The 16,288-nt window shown below is 43.1% G+C and overlaps 1 protein-coding gene across 1 annotated transcript in view; it reads right to left on the bottom strand.

The window, feature by feature from the left end:
• Positions 1-12,789, bottom strand: part of wnt9a (wingless-type MMTV integration site family, member 9A) — a 35,424-nt gene extending 22,635 nt beyond the window's left edge. The window contains exon 1 of the mRNA XM_079569217.1: positions 12,650-12,789. Within this exon, the coding sequence (XP_079425343.1) occupies positions 12,650-12,741 (92 nt within the window). The 5' untranslated portion in view covers positions 12,742-12,789. The remainder of the gene's footprint in view (positions 1-12,649) is intronic.
• Positions 12,790-16,288: the final 3,499 nt, after the last annotated feature.

Raw genomic sequence — 16,288 nt, 5'->3', positions numbered from 1 at the left:
TGGTAGGAATAGCAAATCATAAACATTACAAAGTATTCACTTCTCATATTATTGAACCCACTTCTGTCATATCACTAATCCAAAAGCTGCACTTTTGCTCGCCGTCTGGAGCCACTGTTCCCCTCTGCTCAAAACAAGGTGTGTACATCCAGCCTGCCCCACTGCAGCGGGGACTGCTGCCAAGAGACACTTTGCACACGTCTCCCTACAACGCCGCACATGCTCCTGTGTTTTCATTTCGTACATTAGTATTTCTCTGACTTGGCTACTTTTACATGGGATGTTTTCACGTTTCATTTCCCACTCTCCTTCTGTTACACTTAAAGGCAACAAGACGTTGAAGAAACACCGGAGAGCCCTTTGCACCCCCATGTGGCGTATAGAGGAGCAGCAACCCTGGATCTCAAATCAGGAAGACAACGAGCTGATAAACTTACACCTCAATCACAATGGCAGCTCACCACAAAGCAGAATCCTATCTTTCCTCGCTCTTAGTAAAGCGATACCCTTGCGAGGCGTGGTCCCTAGCCACAGGATATCCCATGCAAGTTGGGAAATCCCTACTATCAGTGGTGCTCCCCGCCCTGCCGCTGCTGCTGCTGCTACTTGCATGACAAGCCCTGTGTTAAATTCAGTGAAGTAGCCTTTATTTCTTTAGAGTTAATATAATCATTTTGTTGAAGACAAGCTAAACAGACATGAAGGAGCTAAAAATATCTGAACTTCCAATAACGTTGAGTGCATAATGCTTTAGCAACAGTAGTATTTATGTTTTAGACTTGCAACTTCCTGTGTTTTCTGATTTAAACAAGAAAAAAAAGACCAAGCAACCATTTTTATCTAACAGCATGGTAGATGCAATTTGAGTGCTGAAAAGGGCTGAAAATTGATGGCAGGGATGTTTTTTATTGGGCCAGATTTTGAGTTAGACTCCCACCAGCAGCAACATATTGATATTTTTGTGATGACTAAATGAGAAATGAAGCTTTAAGTGTAAATTCAACCTGCCAGACCAACCTGCAGCACTCCATTCATCGCCTCATCTCAAGCCACACCTCCATGACAGCACCACGTTCCTGCTTCAACCAATCACTGCCCAGGATTCCCCTCTTCAAGCCCCTCGTTCACTTCCTTGATCCCAGCGTGCTGTGACCCTCCTCCGCCCCTCCTTCACCTGGCCTCTTCTCTACTCTGCTCGTCATCCACTGGTCGCCCCAGACCTCATCCACTACCACCACCAGTGTCCAGACCTCGGGGGGGAAGACAAGTCATCACGCTCATGTATTTCATACCGTTGATTCACTCTCTTCCGCTGGGGAACATGATTCATGTCCGAAAAAACTGTTCTAATGACGCTTTGCTTCTGTGAATCTTTTCAGGTTGAAATTCATTACCATGATTGCTCAAATTTAGGCCTGAACATAAAAGTTTTAATTATATTCCAGCATTTTAAAGCAGTACTAAAAAACTCATGCCCCTAGAGGCCATAAGCGCCACTGCAGGTGTTGTGGCATGTTGCGTTTTTTTTTTACCCATTAATTGTCCGTGAGAGTAAATACTACACTGACAGAAAAGACAAAGGGAGAGAGGGATATTGCACATCCAATTACACAATGAAGATCATTTTTTTCACTCAAACTTGGCTGTAAATATTGTTCAAGTGGCGCTTGCCAGCAGTTAGCTTTGCCCGTTAGCCTGTTAGCTTCTTCTTCATGATTCCATTAGTGTGTCTTGGTGACTCCGACCCAGTGAAGGGAAGCATGGTTTTCTGTGAAGATGAGAAAAAAAGTCCGCACAACTAGACATATCTGAGGAGGGGCCAAGGCCCGAAACGTTACATGCGCACACCAGAAGCACATGGCTACTTAATATACATAAACAAAAGGACATGCTTCAGCTTTTGATCTCAGCTGTTGGACTGATTCTGACCCTACTCTAAAGGCTAAACAGAAGCAATAGGAATAGGAACTAGGATTTCTCAGTGAGAGCATACGTGGTTGTGGACGTTAGCGGTAGCCGGCGTAGCATTTGCGTGATAAGCCTAATACTTACTTCTTCTTGTGTGAAATAAGCAGTGGGCCAGACCAGATTGTAAACAGTCCAATTGAATAGGCCGGATTCATTGGCTTCCAAGTTCTACATAGGTGTAATGCAACAAATCCAGGAAAAAACAAATTCTTTTTGTCTATATAGGGGACGGCACAAGGACGCCCAAACCTGCAGCAATGACGCAAAATTGTACTACTATGTTTGAGAGTAAAACACTAAAACAATTTAACAATGCTCAGGCCTAATTGCTTGTTTAGTCTTCGATAATAGGCCCGCACCGCCTCCCTTGTCTGCAAGCAACTCCGCTACTCCTACGTCGTCTAAATGGGTAGCGATCACAGCAGCTAACCACAAACCACGGCAAGGGAAGGCCGGCACGCACACCGACTGAGCAAAACAGGGGGGGGGAGACTTGTACATTTTCAGACTTCATGCAAAAATGAAATGTAAGACGTAGGGAGCTAATTTGGTAAACGTTCAAAAACATTCTCCCCGCTCGTGCACATTTGTTAGCGTGTTTGTTGTTCTTGGCAGCCTGCCTCTCCTAATGGGGCGCTGAAAACAATGATGCCTCGACCGAGAAAAGGCACAGGCGCACTTCAAGAGCGGGCCGGCGATAGATGGCTTAAGGATATTGGGCTAATTTATACTCGTGTGCAATGCTTTTTCCGCTTTGTGTTGTGGCTTTGCAGATCGTATCTGCGTACACGTAGCTCAAGGCAAACGTAACCCCGTCGTTTTTGATGAGTCCTGAGATAGCAGAGTGACACGCTGATACAATAACTCAATGAAGACATGAATGAAATCTATTTTCTTTGAACATCTAAGTCGGCACCTGTATGCCTTTATAGTCTGCATGGAGTCTGATTATGTCATAAAAACATAAATTGAAGGTCACAATCAACTCCATAACAACAAGGTGAGTTCATTTTGGTGCTGGGTACATATGTTTATCAAAAATGTGAAAGGGAAATAAGATGGAAAAACATTGCATTATAGCATAAGCCATTTTCATACATTCACATTTATAAATCTATTACAATGCTTATACCAAGGGCTGCACAATATATCACGAAAACAAAAAAGATCACAATATCAGGTTATGCAACATCCGCATCGCAAGAAGCCACAGTATATCGCAAAATCACTAAAGTCTTCAATCTGACTGGGATCAACAACAGCATGGGATTAATAAATGAGCTTCAGATTTAGTTTTAGCCTCGTTTTGGTTGTGATTTACTGTTTTCTGAAGTCTTGTTTGGACAGTTTGCTGAATACAAACTTACAATTTGTGTTAAGTAAGGGATCATTTATAGAACGCTGGTCATTATCGGGAAAATAAGCACCGACAGGGCGAACCGGACCCACGACGTGAAGCGGAGGGGTCTTGTTTCGCCCTGAAGGTGCTTATTTTCCCGATAATGACCAGCGTTCTATACATTATCCCGCTTATTATACGGCCATTTGCCAACTGAACACACAGAACATAAACTTCACACACTTTTATGAAGGCCGAAAGCTGTATTCAATGATTTCCGCGGCAAATAGTTCCCAAACGTTTGCACATTGCTTGGCAACGTTTGGCCAGGCTAGTAGCAGCAAGGTTAGCTACTTATTCCTAGCCTAGCTACTTAGTTGAAGGTGCAGTTGGAGAGGAGGAATGGTGGTGAATCTCTGGGTAAGTTCAAAGTCGGACTCCCGTTAACTTCACGAGAGATCCCCCAACCTCTCTCCCAGGGACGAGGACAGAGATTGTATTACAAGCACAAACTCATTCTTTTTTTCAGAGGTCCTCTATCATAAAATAATGACCGCTAGAACATTGGAAAATCCCATTCAAGTCAATGGAGTGTTCTACTTGTTGTGAAGAGCCGTATAATAAAATATAACGAAACATACGATATAGTTTCACAATACTTCACACCCGTATCGCAACTTCTTCCAGTATCGTGCATCCCTAGGTAAAACAGCCATCACCTATGTGGTTTATCCATTTTTTGTTGGTGATTTTATCCGTATCTGCTGAAAAATGCAGTAGACAAGCACACACACAAACATTCTCTGATGTTTTTTAAGCAGTAGGCAAAAGTAAACCTTTCATAAATGTGGCTTAAACCTGAAAGCCTTTTCCTATCAAGACTGTGTTGTTTATCGTGTGGCTGGAGCGCCCTCTGCAGGCATCAGTGGAATGAAAGTTTTGTTAAAAAGTTAATACAAGCTTTCATTTTTAGCTAAAGTGATGAAAGGGCACCGTGATAAACGCAGTGTTCAGAACGGGTCCGGTGATGATTCAATGGGTTTGCTTTACTACAGAATCCTGCGAGTAAAAATAGTAGCATTCCAACAGTAGACGAAGAAACGACCAAAGTAACCCATTCTTTAGCAGCTCCACATACCCCGGCCTTTTCCTGTACACCTAAATAAAATCCAACTCGTGACTCAGTGTTCGCATTTGGTTTACAAGACCTCAGGACGCCACCTCGCCGCACATTTAAACTCAGGCATTCAGGTCAGCCGGGCTTCGCTTCCTCCGACACTTTTTGCCGAAAACGCTCCGATCTCAGATAAGACATTTTAGCTGCGATTTTAGCACCTGCCACAACAAGCCGAAACGGAGAGAGAGAGAGAGCGGGGAGGAAGAGAGGAGTCCACATTCTTGCGGCGCCGATGGATGACAATTTAAACCGGCTGCAAGACTACCCCAGGAATCCCACTCCGCCCCGAGCAGCGTTTGCGCTACAGCGAGGAGAGAGGCTGTTTATGTTACACTTACGCTCCACCGCACTCGGGAAATTGGGTATGCAACATTGACCCGCTACTCTGGAGGAAATCAGTGCCGCGGGAGGCCGGACCGGGAGGCCGTGGCGCGGTGTTCGGCTAATACTGGCTTTCAGTTGTCAGATCTTTACGAAATGGCGCACTTTCCACCGGGCGGCACTCCTTTTTAAGATTGTAAGGCTGAATTATTCACTCACTCGCTTTTGTCATGGATGAGTAGTGTCTCGCGTGTTGCCTCTAAGCAGTACAAAGGCCAGGGTAAAGGTGTTCAATTAAAAACGGTTAGCTTAAAAATTGACAACGTTTCAAGGGCTAACACTCGGTCGCTTTTTGGCTGTTAGTGAAGCGTTCCACAGCTAGCACAAGTCTGGAGAGAATATGAAACAACGCCATACACTGATTATAGATTTATGATGAATGTAACTTAATCGACAGGAACGGTATGGCTAAGTGTTAGCGTTGCAGCTTTACATACCAGATTTTCTACATTAACCTCTAAACCCCCGCCCCAACTGAGCGAATTTTTGGACATAAATGTGACGATAATGTGACAAAAACAGTTTTGGAGGCCTTAGCTTTCAAATGAGTCGTCATTACACTAGCCCAGGGGTCACCAACCTTATTTCAGCTGAGGGCTATTTTAAGAGCATTAAGTTGTTTGAGGACTACCAGTTAAAAACAAATCCTAAAGACTTAAACGTACACTGTTCACTTATAGGATATTGGCCCCATATTATATTAAAATAGCTTTATTTTAAACTCATACTGAGTCACAAGAACCAAAATAACTGTAATTTTAAGAATTAGTGTTTTACACTTTAGAAAAAGTCCCAAGGGCTACTGGACATGCCCCAAAGGGCCCCTGGGTGCCCGCGGGCACCACGTTGGTGACCCCTGCACTAGCCTATAGTTTGAGGCAGTTGTGTGGGAAAACAACATTTCTATAATTACTGCAAAACTACTTTAACAAATGCTGAATTATGAATAGTCAACATTATCAAAGACATGGTGCTAACATGATGCTAACGCTAGCTATGACTGCTGTTTTTTTCCCGCTTCTACAGAACAGACTGCAGTGAAAAAAACATCCATATGGACCCAATTTAGACTTGGGATAGGTGTGATAAATACGTTTATATTCCGCCAGAAAACGGCTAGAAAGAGTGAAAAATTGTGTTTCCCAAAACATGCTTTACTCCCCCTCGGCTAGGCCACACCCCCTTGTTTGTAGGATGCGTTGCCGTCTGTATCTATGGGCTACGGGCTCCAGTCAAGAAGCTTTTAGATTTGGGTAAAGCGTTTCTAGTCAGAACAATGCTTTGGGCATGGCTCTGGTGACGATCCCGGGACACCTGGAACAAGCAAAACTGGGACAAATCACTTTTGGATAAACTCAGGGGGACATGAGACAGAGGGCTCGAAACCGGGACGGTCCTGGCTAAACTGGGACGTCTGGTCACCCTAGCTTTACACCCTTTCTGTCCCCACCAGACACTGTATTTTGAATTTTATACGTTTTTTAACTTCAAGACTATGATCCATTTGTTTGTGCGCTTTTTTCGGTGAAATCCAAAATCCTGTAGTCGCTCGATGGTAGAGCCTGCAATTGGACAAACGGAGATGAAATACCAACTCTGTATCATTTCCATTTCCAAATAAAACACTTCACCTCATGACCAGCTGCGGTGGGTAATAAAAAAAAAGCGGACCGAAAAACATTCTGAAGCCACTGTACGCGCCGCTTACATCACCTCACGGAGTGGAGTCATGTTTTCGCTAAAGTGCCATGTTAGCTACAGAAGAGTTACATGCCTGTTACACGCGATGACGCTGCAGAGAGAAGGGCAGAGACGTTTCCAGCCATTACAGGTGCCATACACTATGTCTGCATCACCCACTTTCCAGAGGCGCGTGCCAACCGGAGGGTGCAACACCCCGGAGAACAACATTTACCCAGAGACATAAATTACTACAGAGTGTGTCAGCTGGCTTTTTATATCTGCACTTTCGGGCCTGTTGGTTTCAATCATGTTTGGTCGAAGCTGACGTTTAAAATCTGGAGCGTACCAACTATTTCGGTGTGCGCTTTAAGCTTCGGATTCATCAGTAAGTAGAATCAGAAACTGCGCTGTTGCATTGTAGACTAGGGCTGATTATTATTCCACAAATGTCTACATCACATGAGAAAAATCTTCTGACAAATTTATAATCCCATGTTAAAGGCCCTATACCTGACAATCAAAAAGAGAGCGAGTAAATTATTTTTTTAGTTGAGGTCCAAACTCGTTCCCAACTTTCCTAACACATTTTTTAGCATCCCAATTCTTAAAAGGGATGAGTATATAGGCATTTCACAAACATGAAGGGTCATTTTTCAGGTTCATTGCCACAGAAATGCTAGAAATCCACCTGCAAGTTCATGAAATTCATACAAATTTATAGGCACAGCCATTTTCCACAATTATCCCAGTTTACAATATAGTGGAAGAGGACAAAACTAATGTTGCTCCACAGACAATCAAATCTGGTACAGGGCCTTTGAGTTCTCCATCCAGGCACAATGTACTGTACTCCTATTGTTATATCACAATCTGATCTACATTAGTCATTTATAGATGTCGGTGTTGTGTCTGTCTATATTGTGAAGCAAGTTAAAGGTTTGAGATGGAGTTCACAGGGTACAGGAACCCATTGAGCCAAGTTTGTACATGTTCTCATTTTGACCATTTCTCGCTTTAGAACAAAATGTTTGGAATTTCCCAAAACGTTATCTATTCTGAGTAATCTTTTACCACAATCCCACTAAAATCCACATTTGGTCTTTCACTTGTGCTCATATGTTTGCCTCAAATTGACTGGTTGAATGAGATATATAACATGTCACAAACAAGCACTTTCATAGACTTGTTGACCTCTTAACTCCCACCTGAACGGAGAGGATCTTTTTCCTCACGTCAGATTTTTTTTTATGGGTATTCAAATCATTTTTTTAAACGTTTTTTTGTCATTTTATTGTCATTTTTTGTCACATTTTTGTCAATTTTTTTTATCACATTTTTGTCATTTTTTCGTCCATTTTTTTATCACACTTTTGGCACATTTGCCATTTTTTTTGTACATTTTTTGTATTTTTTTGTCAAATATTTATCACATTTTTGTTATTTATTTGTCACATTTTTTGGTCATTTTTTGCCACTTTTTCATCAATTTTTCTTCACTTTTTTGTCAATGTTTTCTCACTTTTTTGTCACATTTCCATCATTGTTTTCGTCTCAGTTTTTTTTGCTATTTTCACAGCTTTTTTCCAGAAGCTTTTGGACTGGGGTAAAGCCAAACTGGAGAAAATGTGCTCAGTTCAGGTGGGAGTTAAGGGGTTAAGAAATAAAGGGGTTACCTCATAAATGAAAAGTAATGCAGCCACAACTTAAAATGCAATCATTTCTAAATATTCAATTGTTTTACAGTTTTCGCACATTTTTTGTCTATTACATTTTGAGACCTGGCTGATGGTTACAGTTCAGCTGAAAGTGTGTTCTCTTTCCTAATGATTTTAACAGGATCCCATTCCAGATTGATATGATATCTGTTACATGCACCTGTAATTTTAATCTGACTTTTACCAGGTTATGGACCCACATCTTGATTCCAATCGCAATACTTTTCATCTCGATAAGACGCGTTTCTACCATCATTCAAACTTTTACGTCCAAGCTTCGGTTTGCTGCGTCAGACAAACCTTTGCTTCGGGGGACAATTCCGGAACAGAGCGGGCGAGCCTGCGGTATCGGCTGACAGTCCTGGAGGCGCTCTCACCCTGCTCTAACCCAGAGCCCTCCCTCGCCCCCTCCATACCTGCCATAAATCCCTGTCCTCTGGAAGAGCTTCAAGTGTCATCACTCCACAGTCTGCAGTCATTTGTCTCGGGGCAGCTCAGCACCAGCCCCATCCGTCAGCGGGACAGAAAACAACCGCTTTCACAGGAGCACGGCGACCGCAGAACGTAAGGACAAGGTTTGGGGTTGGGTACTTTCAATAGCAAATGAGTGTCTTGTCCACGGACACAGCGAACAGTCTGGACCGGTTGGAGATGGATTTCGCTGACCTTTGGATCTGGGGACGAATGCTCTGACCAAGTGAGCCACTGTTACGTTGGGTTAAACGGGCAAGAAGCTTATGGCTTTTAATGTCTTATGATCAGTAGAAATTCTGAAACAATCTTTGGTCATGGGTTAGACTGGTCGTTTTTTTCTTCTGTTAGAGACAATTTTGCAAGTCAAAAACTGAGTGACCCCAGTTCTATCTCTGCAGGTTAGTATGTCTATTGAAGCAAGACCATTAACTGACACCAACGCACTAAACAGTGATTGGATTCACAGAATAAAACATCAGGAAAACGTGTAAACAGAGTCCACTAAATCGACTCAACTGGACATTTCTTTGCTTGGGTGCCCCATGTTTCGAGAATCATCCAGTTCTACTCTTCAAAGGCCAGGGCTGTTGAAGTGGACATACTATCAAGCACAGGAGGCTTAAAAATAGCCTTAGAGGAAAACTTTGAGCAGAACAACAAGGACATAACACTGGATTATGGGCTTTGATAATGTGGAGGACAACTTTGGGTTTGGGCAATGACGCAATTGTATCGAGAAAGTACAGACGAAGTGCTGACATTTTGCCTATGTCCACTTAGAGTCTTATCAGGTTGTAGAGTGTTGAGTCACCTGAATTCACCTGATTCCACTTTTGCCTCTTTTGACCTAAAATCTGATGTTTAGTAGATTGATTTGTGTAAAACGTCCAATGTTCATTTGCACCAACAAGTCAACACTGCACCGTTTCTCTGCACGGCCTAAAAACTGCTTTGTGTCCGTGTAGAACTGATTTTCTCTTGAATCCTCCAGTCCTATGTTGACGAATAGGAGTGAAGGGGCGGGGAGTTCATGGCGGCGCCCACGCGAACTTCCAGAATAAGGTGAATAGCTTCTCTTCGCCACATCTTATGTGATTGTGATGGAGGGAAGTAGCCCAGATAATGCCATACCCTTTCCATAGTTTGTTAGGGTTCTAAAACATGCCATGAAGTCCTTTTGCGTAAATGGCCTGTGTGGATCAATGTTGCTATTACTTTTGAATCCTCCATTACAAAACATTTGAGACAAGAGACCACGTCCTCCAGCCAGGTGGTCATGACCAAACTTAGCTCAAGAGATGGAGAAAGGTAAATCACACCTTCCCTTGCCCGTGTCGTACTGTTGAAAAAAAAAATGCAAATTCTATCACAAAATTCTGGACGTTCAGGCTATGGTTTGTCACAATTCTATGCTCAATCATGCTCTGAGTGAGTGACAGGACGATTTAGCCAATCACAGTAAAGTCTGAGCTTTCAGAAGCATAAGGTGGTTTTAGTTGTATGTTAAAAGGCAATGTTGATGCCAGATGCAAAGGTCGCATGAATCGTGATAACATCGAGACCGAATCTGCAAGAGTTTTTTTTTTAGAAAGTTACACGACAAGTGAACCAATTCCAATTCAAGATGTACAAGACAGAAAAGTCACACTCTGCACAGAATCCAACCTGGACCCTTTTTTTCGTCTCTAAGGAAAGTGCTCCTTTGCACCAACATGCTTCACAGTGAGCTAAGACGTTAGAAATGTGTGTGTCATTGTCATAATTTATGCACAACCGGAGCACTTGGAATAACTCGGAAACAAATACCATCCAAGAACCACATCCTCCAGTCTTCTGGTTAACAATCAACGTGTATGTATGCCAGCTCATGACAGCTAAACACACACGTGCCCACTCCGGGATGGATTCATTTCAAAGGTCCTATTAAACCTTTTTGACACTGATATTACATAACTTTAAAGCCATATTGCACAACATTTCTGCCAATAGTATAAAACGTGAACATGTTTATCAGCACAAGCACTTTTGTTGATGAAAATTCCGTTAAAAAAAAAGTCTATGAGAGTGACTCGTAACTTTGCCTGGGAGCGGGACATCCCCGGGTCGTCTCCGTGGAGATGTGGCCGCTTTGCTTTGACCACAGTAAGCCAAACAAAAGGTTTAAAGGTGCATTACGCAACTTTTTATGCCCAAAAAAGAAAGGAGACATTTGTGCATATTTGACCTTGTCGTGGCACCTTGGCACCTTTACTTTCCATCACAGTGGTCTCTAAAACACTCCAGGATCAATTGTTTTGTAGGTTTTCTAGTGAAAGGGTCCGTCAACAGCGAAAACCTTCCAAACACTTGATCCTGGAGCGTCCTAGAGACCACTGTGATGAAAGTAAAGGCGCTGTGCTGACCACTCATACAGCCGTATGGTCACTACAAGGTCAAATACGCACAAATATCAACTTTTTTTTCACATAAAAAGTTGCTTAATGCTGCTTTAAATACATTAAGTCCTCTTCCAAATGCTCTATTTTGTTAACACAGCAAAAACAGCATTGTCAGTGTTTTTTGTTTTTAGTGGCTCTTGTGCCGCAGCAGCATACAAACAATGTTCCGCAGTGTGGCTTTAAAGTAAAAGTCATTCAGCCCTATTTTCAGAACGCATAAAACGAAAATGCAGAAATAACTAGCGGAGGCAATACGAGTGCCGAAATGACCCGAACAAGCCCTGTCTCTGAGAAGCACCACCTCATGACATCAGCAGGTGGTGTTGGCTGAGTGTTATGAACTTGTGAATGTTGAAGATTGGGACAAAACACAGCTCAATGTCCATTTTTCTCATGCCCTCATTCGAACGACTTTCACTACAGTTGTTACTCCCTACAATTCCACAGACAGCTCTGCAACTTGCCTGCAGCCTGACTAGCGCCGGGGAACATAGCCGACTACACCTAAAACTCCAAGGCGTTCCCCGGGACTGCCTTCTACTTTGAAATGTACACCCCCTTAGCTTCAGTCAACTCCACATTATTGTGCCTGCATGACATGATTCAGGCACAGTTAAAACATCACTGCCTTCGCCTTCGCACGTGTTCGGGCTGTTTTTCTTGATGGGAGCAGCAGAAATGACAAGGAGGAGGGGGTACAAAAAAAAAAAAAAAAAAAAAAAGGGAAGAAAGTGTGATGTTTATGCTGGAGATGGGGGGAATTTCGCAGCGCACACGCTGACTGAGCAAGACGCTCCGGCCACCGGTTCACTCCGTCAAGATTGCTTTATTGTTACCAGCTGTTGGGTCTCAAGCAGACGTAAGTATACTCGAGGAGGTTATGATTTTACAAGTGTTTCGGTAAAACAATCTACCTGTCACTCAAAACCCAGTCCAGTGCACTTTTCTTTAAGAATAAAGTTGGGGAAACGTATCAAGAGTTGCAAATGCTGCGTGTAAATTACGCGATGCACGGTTAGCCAGTCTGTGCGTAAAAGGTTTGAGCACTGACTTGTTTATTTTCTTTTTATTCTGTTCATCTTTACAACTTCTATGACTAATCACAACGACTTTTCCAAAACATGTAACAATCTTGTTATTACCTGACGCAGCGAAGTGCCGGACAAAGTACTTTCGACATGGCTATAAAGTACATTTAATGAAACGAAGAGGGCTTCCCTTAATAGTAGCGCTGTTTTTTTTTTTTTCACTTGAACAGTGAAAAAGGCAAACTGTCAGTCGTTTTTATTAGTTTGAAACAGGCAACCTGCTCTGCGCGCACCCGCTGCGTAAAGCCATGTCCCTCCAGTTGCCAACTTCCCACATGCCCAATTAACTTTTACAGGTAAATTGAACAGCCGATCAAATGAACATAGAAGAAGAGCTGGAGGACGAGGCAAGAGAGAAAACGCTGTCAAACTCTATAACGCCTTACCCAAAATACGCAGCGGTCGGTCCGGGCAAGCCGACGAGCCACACTATGACCGTGAACGATAACCATCCCAGGAGTAGGTGTCCATCCAGCATTTTGCAGCGGCTCGAGGGCAGATCATTTCGTAGCTCCTGAGTAGCTGTGTGAGATCCCTACTTGAACGCTCCACACTTCTTATACGGACAGGCCCGGGAGCGAGCAGCGCGCTCCTCCCCTCGGCCTCACGCGCACCGGAGAAAAAAGGGTGAGTGAGAAAGAGAGAGAGAGAGAGAGAGAGAGGCTGTGCGCTCTTTAACTCCCTCCGCCTCACCCGCGATGGGAAGCACCACCTCGGCCAGTGTCGGGCTGTCCCCGCCGCGCTGCGCGTTCTGTGCCGGAGAGGCGCGGAATGCAGGGCGAGGAACGACGGCATTTCTTCAAGTGCTGTTTTGTTCTGTGCCTGGTTGTACAATGAAGCAGTGGCGGCTGGTCCATTATGGGCGGTGGGGCGCCGCCCCTCCTATCAATTATGCAAATAATATAACAAGTTTTAAGCTTAGCAAAATCCTAACTTTCTTATATACAGGTCTTTTATACAGTGGAGGGAGGGGGAGTGGAGGTGAAGGAGCGTGTCATTTTGTCTGCCTGGTTCATTGTGTGCTGTAACCGCTGTAACAGCCTCATAAATGTGTAGTTTTGTGCTTGGGGCGGCGAGGAACAGCGCCCCAAACATCTAACCAACGGCGCTCTACTATGGTATAAAAACGTCACTGTATATCATTAATTCAACCAATCAGAGACGCGCAATGTTAAATCTCCGATGGGCGCTGAGGCCGAGCGCCCATCGGAGATTTAACAGGTGAAAGACGAGGAAGCTCTACTGTAAACAAAAACGAGTAGCCCGTTGTGGGAGCAGCTCTGAGCTCACGGACGATCGGAGGAAAAACTTCTCATCTGAGAGACGGAGGAGCTTCGTGTTGTTTCCTGAGAGGAGGTGAAAGGACTTAGTCAAACTAATGGACTTGGGACAACTTTCTTCGTCAGAAGTCACGTCTAAACGGACTTTCCTGGAGGTAGCATGACGATGCTAACTAGCTCGTCTGCTTTAGCTGCTGCTTGTTTATCTCACACTTTGGGACAAACCCTCGCTGACTTGGACAGACAGTTCTGTCCCAGGACGTGGACATTTGATGGAGAGAAGATTCAGGACCGTGAGGAGGAGCTACGACAGGAGAGGGGAACTTCATTCATTCACTGAGGGAAACAGAGGAGGAGCTCCAGGTGCTACAGGAGGAGGAGGAGGAGGAGGAGGAGGAGGAGGAGGAGGAGGAGGAGGAGGAGGAGGAGGACTCTCTTCTAAACGTGAGCTGCACATTATTTCTGAGCGGATCATTTGTCTGACAGTTTATACGGGTTTAAACCTGTGGCTCTGAGGCTCATAATGAAACCACAGCAGGTCTGGGACTAAAACTGTACATGAAATCAAAGAGGAAACACCTCCTGCCTTTGTTCTGGTTCTGTTGGTACAAAACACATATCAGTGGTGCACAATACAAATATGTATAGTGACTATCACTACACTTTAGTCAGAAATGATTTATTTTTTAGTTGAATAAAACTAAACAATAAGTTTTGAATATATTCTACATAAAAATAATAATATTAAATGCCCCAAAGATAACTTTCTTTTTTAAGTTAAAAACAATGTTTATAAGTATCTTCTAAAATATAATTGAAGTTAGGTCGAGGCAACAGCCCCCCCTGGTTTTCACATCACCAGCCGCCACTGCAATGAAGTCTTTTAACTTCCGAACTCCCACTGTAGCCGAAAACATTTTCTCCAGCTCTCCATTTACCCAATCTAAAAGCCTAGAGGCCACTGTAACGCCTCATTTGAAAGCTAAGACCGACAAAGCTTTCTTGTCTTGTCTTTGCCACGTTTAGCGAGAAAAAGAGGATGAAAAGTCAACAAAAACACGGACAATAAAAAACCTACAAAAACGTGAGTAAAAAAAAAAAGTATAAAAAAACATGAATCTAAAAGGAATTCCGTGGAGTATGGTGTACCACAAGGTTCAATTTTGGGACCATTATTATTTATTATTTATATTAATGATTTTGCTTCTGTTTCTACGACCACCTTTCCTGTTCCTTTTGCTGATGATACCAATAAAAAAAATAAAAAAATAAAAAGCTGAACTGGGGAAAATGCACTCGTTAATGTCAAGGCGGGTGGTCAGAGGTTAAAATATGTATTTGTGGAAGTGCACAATTACGCTAATTTGGGCCAGGCTAGTCAGAGTCCAGGGCTGTTTTTCAGTCCCAGTCCACCCCTGCGTTTACGTCACGTTATTGTCGCATTTTTTTTTTTTTTTTTTTTGCTTTTTCATCGCTTTTTTTTATTGTGTCGTTGTTGCTTCTCCGGAACATTCTAATCTATTTTTTGTTGTGTTGTGTGGCGTTTTCATCGCTTTTTAGTGTTGTTTTTTGTTGTTGTTTTATTGTTGCTTTTTCTGGGACGCAATTTTGTCGTCTTCATGTTGCTTTTTTTGTTGCTTTTTCATCAGATTTTAGTTGCGTTTTTGTCAAAGACTTGTCAGGTATTCGTCTTTTTTCTTCTTTGTGGTTTTGTCGTCAATTTTTCGGCGATTTCGTCACTTTCTTGTCGTGTCTTTTGTTGGGTTATTGACTACAGCCTATAGGCCAGTGCAAGGCCTCATTTGAAAGCTAAGACATTGCCATTTCTGAAAATATGTGTAAGATAAGTGTGAGTAAAACACAAAAGGTGGTAGATGGCGTGCAGGGAACTGGTTAAGCGATGATTTAGCCTTCTTATGGGCGTTCCAAGCAGGGCTCGAATTCAAAATGTGAATCATGGTTAATAAATTATAAAGCCTGTCTAAGATCGACTATTGGTGATGGGAGAGTTTGGCCTTGGCGGAAAGCCTTCTCCAGCACATCCCAAAGATTCTCAATGGGGTTAAGACTGTCTGTGATAATGCTGCCCCATGCTCCCTGAACTGCTCTTTCAGAATGTAAGCCCGATGACTCCTGGCATTGTCGCCTTGGAACATGGCTGTGGCATCAGGGAAGAAGAAATCCATCAATGGAATAGCCTGGTCACTCAGGACGTTCAGGTCGTCAGCTGAGCTCATTCTTTGGGCTCATGGTGTTGCTGAAGCTAGACCTGACCAACTGCAGAGCCCCCAGATCAGAACAGTTGACAGGTGGACACTTTTTTGGTCAGGCAGTGTATACAGTATTTGATATTTTTTTGCTGGTGATGGTGGCCTTAATCAGTACCTAAACTTTTTGTTAAATAACATACGGGTATTGTTGAACGGTAGCATTACATGAATTGCCCATAACACCACTCCAAATATGTATTTAAGGATGGAACACTGTGTAACTGAGTAAAAGTACATTCCGTTCCACACAACCCGTACATTTTACAGTACAATAAACATTTCAATAACGGCTCAGTGATTGGAGCATTTGTCCATAGATCTCACAGTCAGGATTAGAAATCCCAGCTAAACACTTCGCCCACCTTGCCTATCAATGAATGTTCACTCTTACCATTACAAGCCTTATTTCTACTTACTAAATGCCAGGAAAAGAGGCAAAACTGTGGGCAATACGTTAAGCATCTGAGATTAAAAG

The sequence above is a fragment of the Gobius niger genome (assembly GCF_951799975.1).
Source record: "Gobius niger genome assembly, chromosome: 13".
Lineage (NCBI taxonomy): Eukaryota > Metazoa > Chordata > Actinopteri > Gobiiformes > Gobiidae > Gobius > Gobius niger.
Note: the sequence above shows the minus strand (reverse complement) of the source record. Positions and strands in the feature narration are given on the sequence as shown.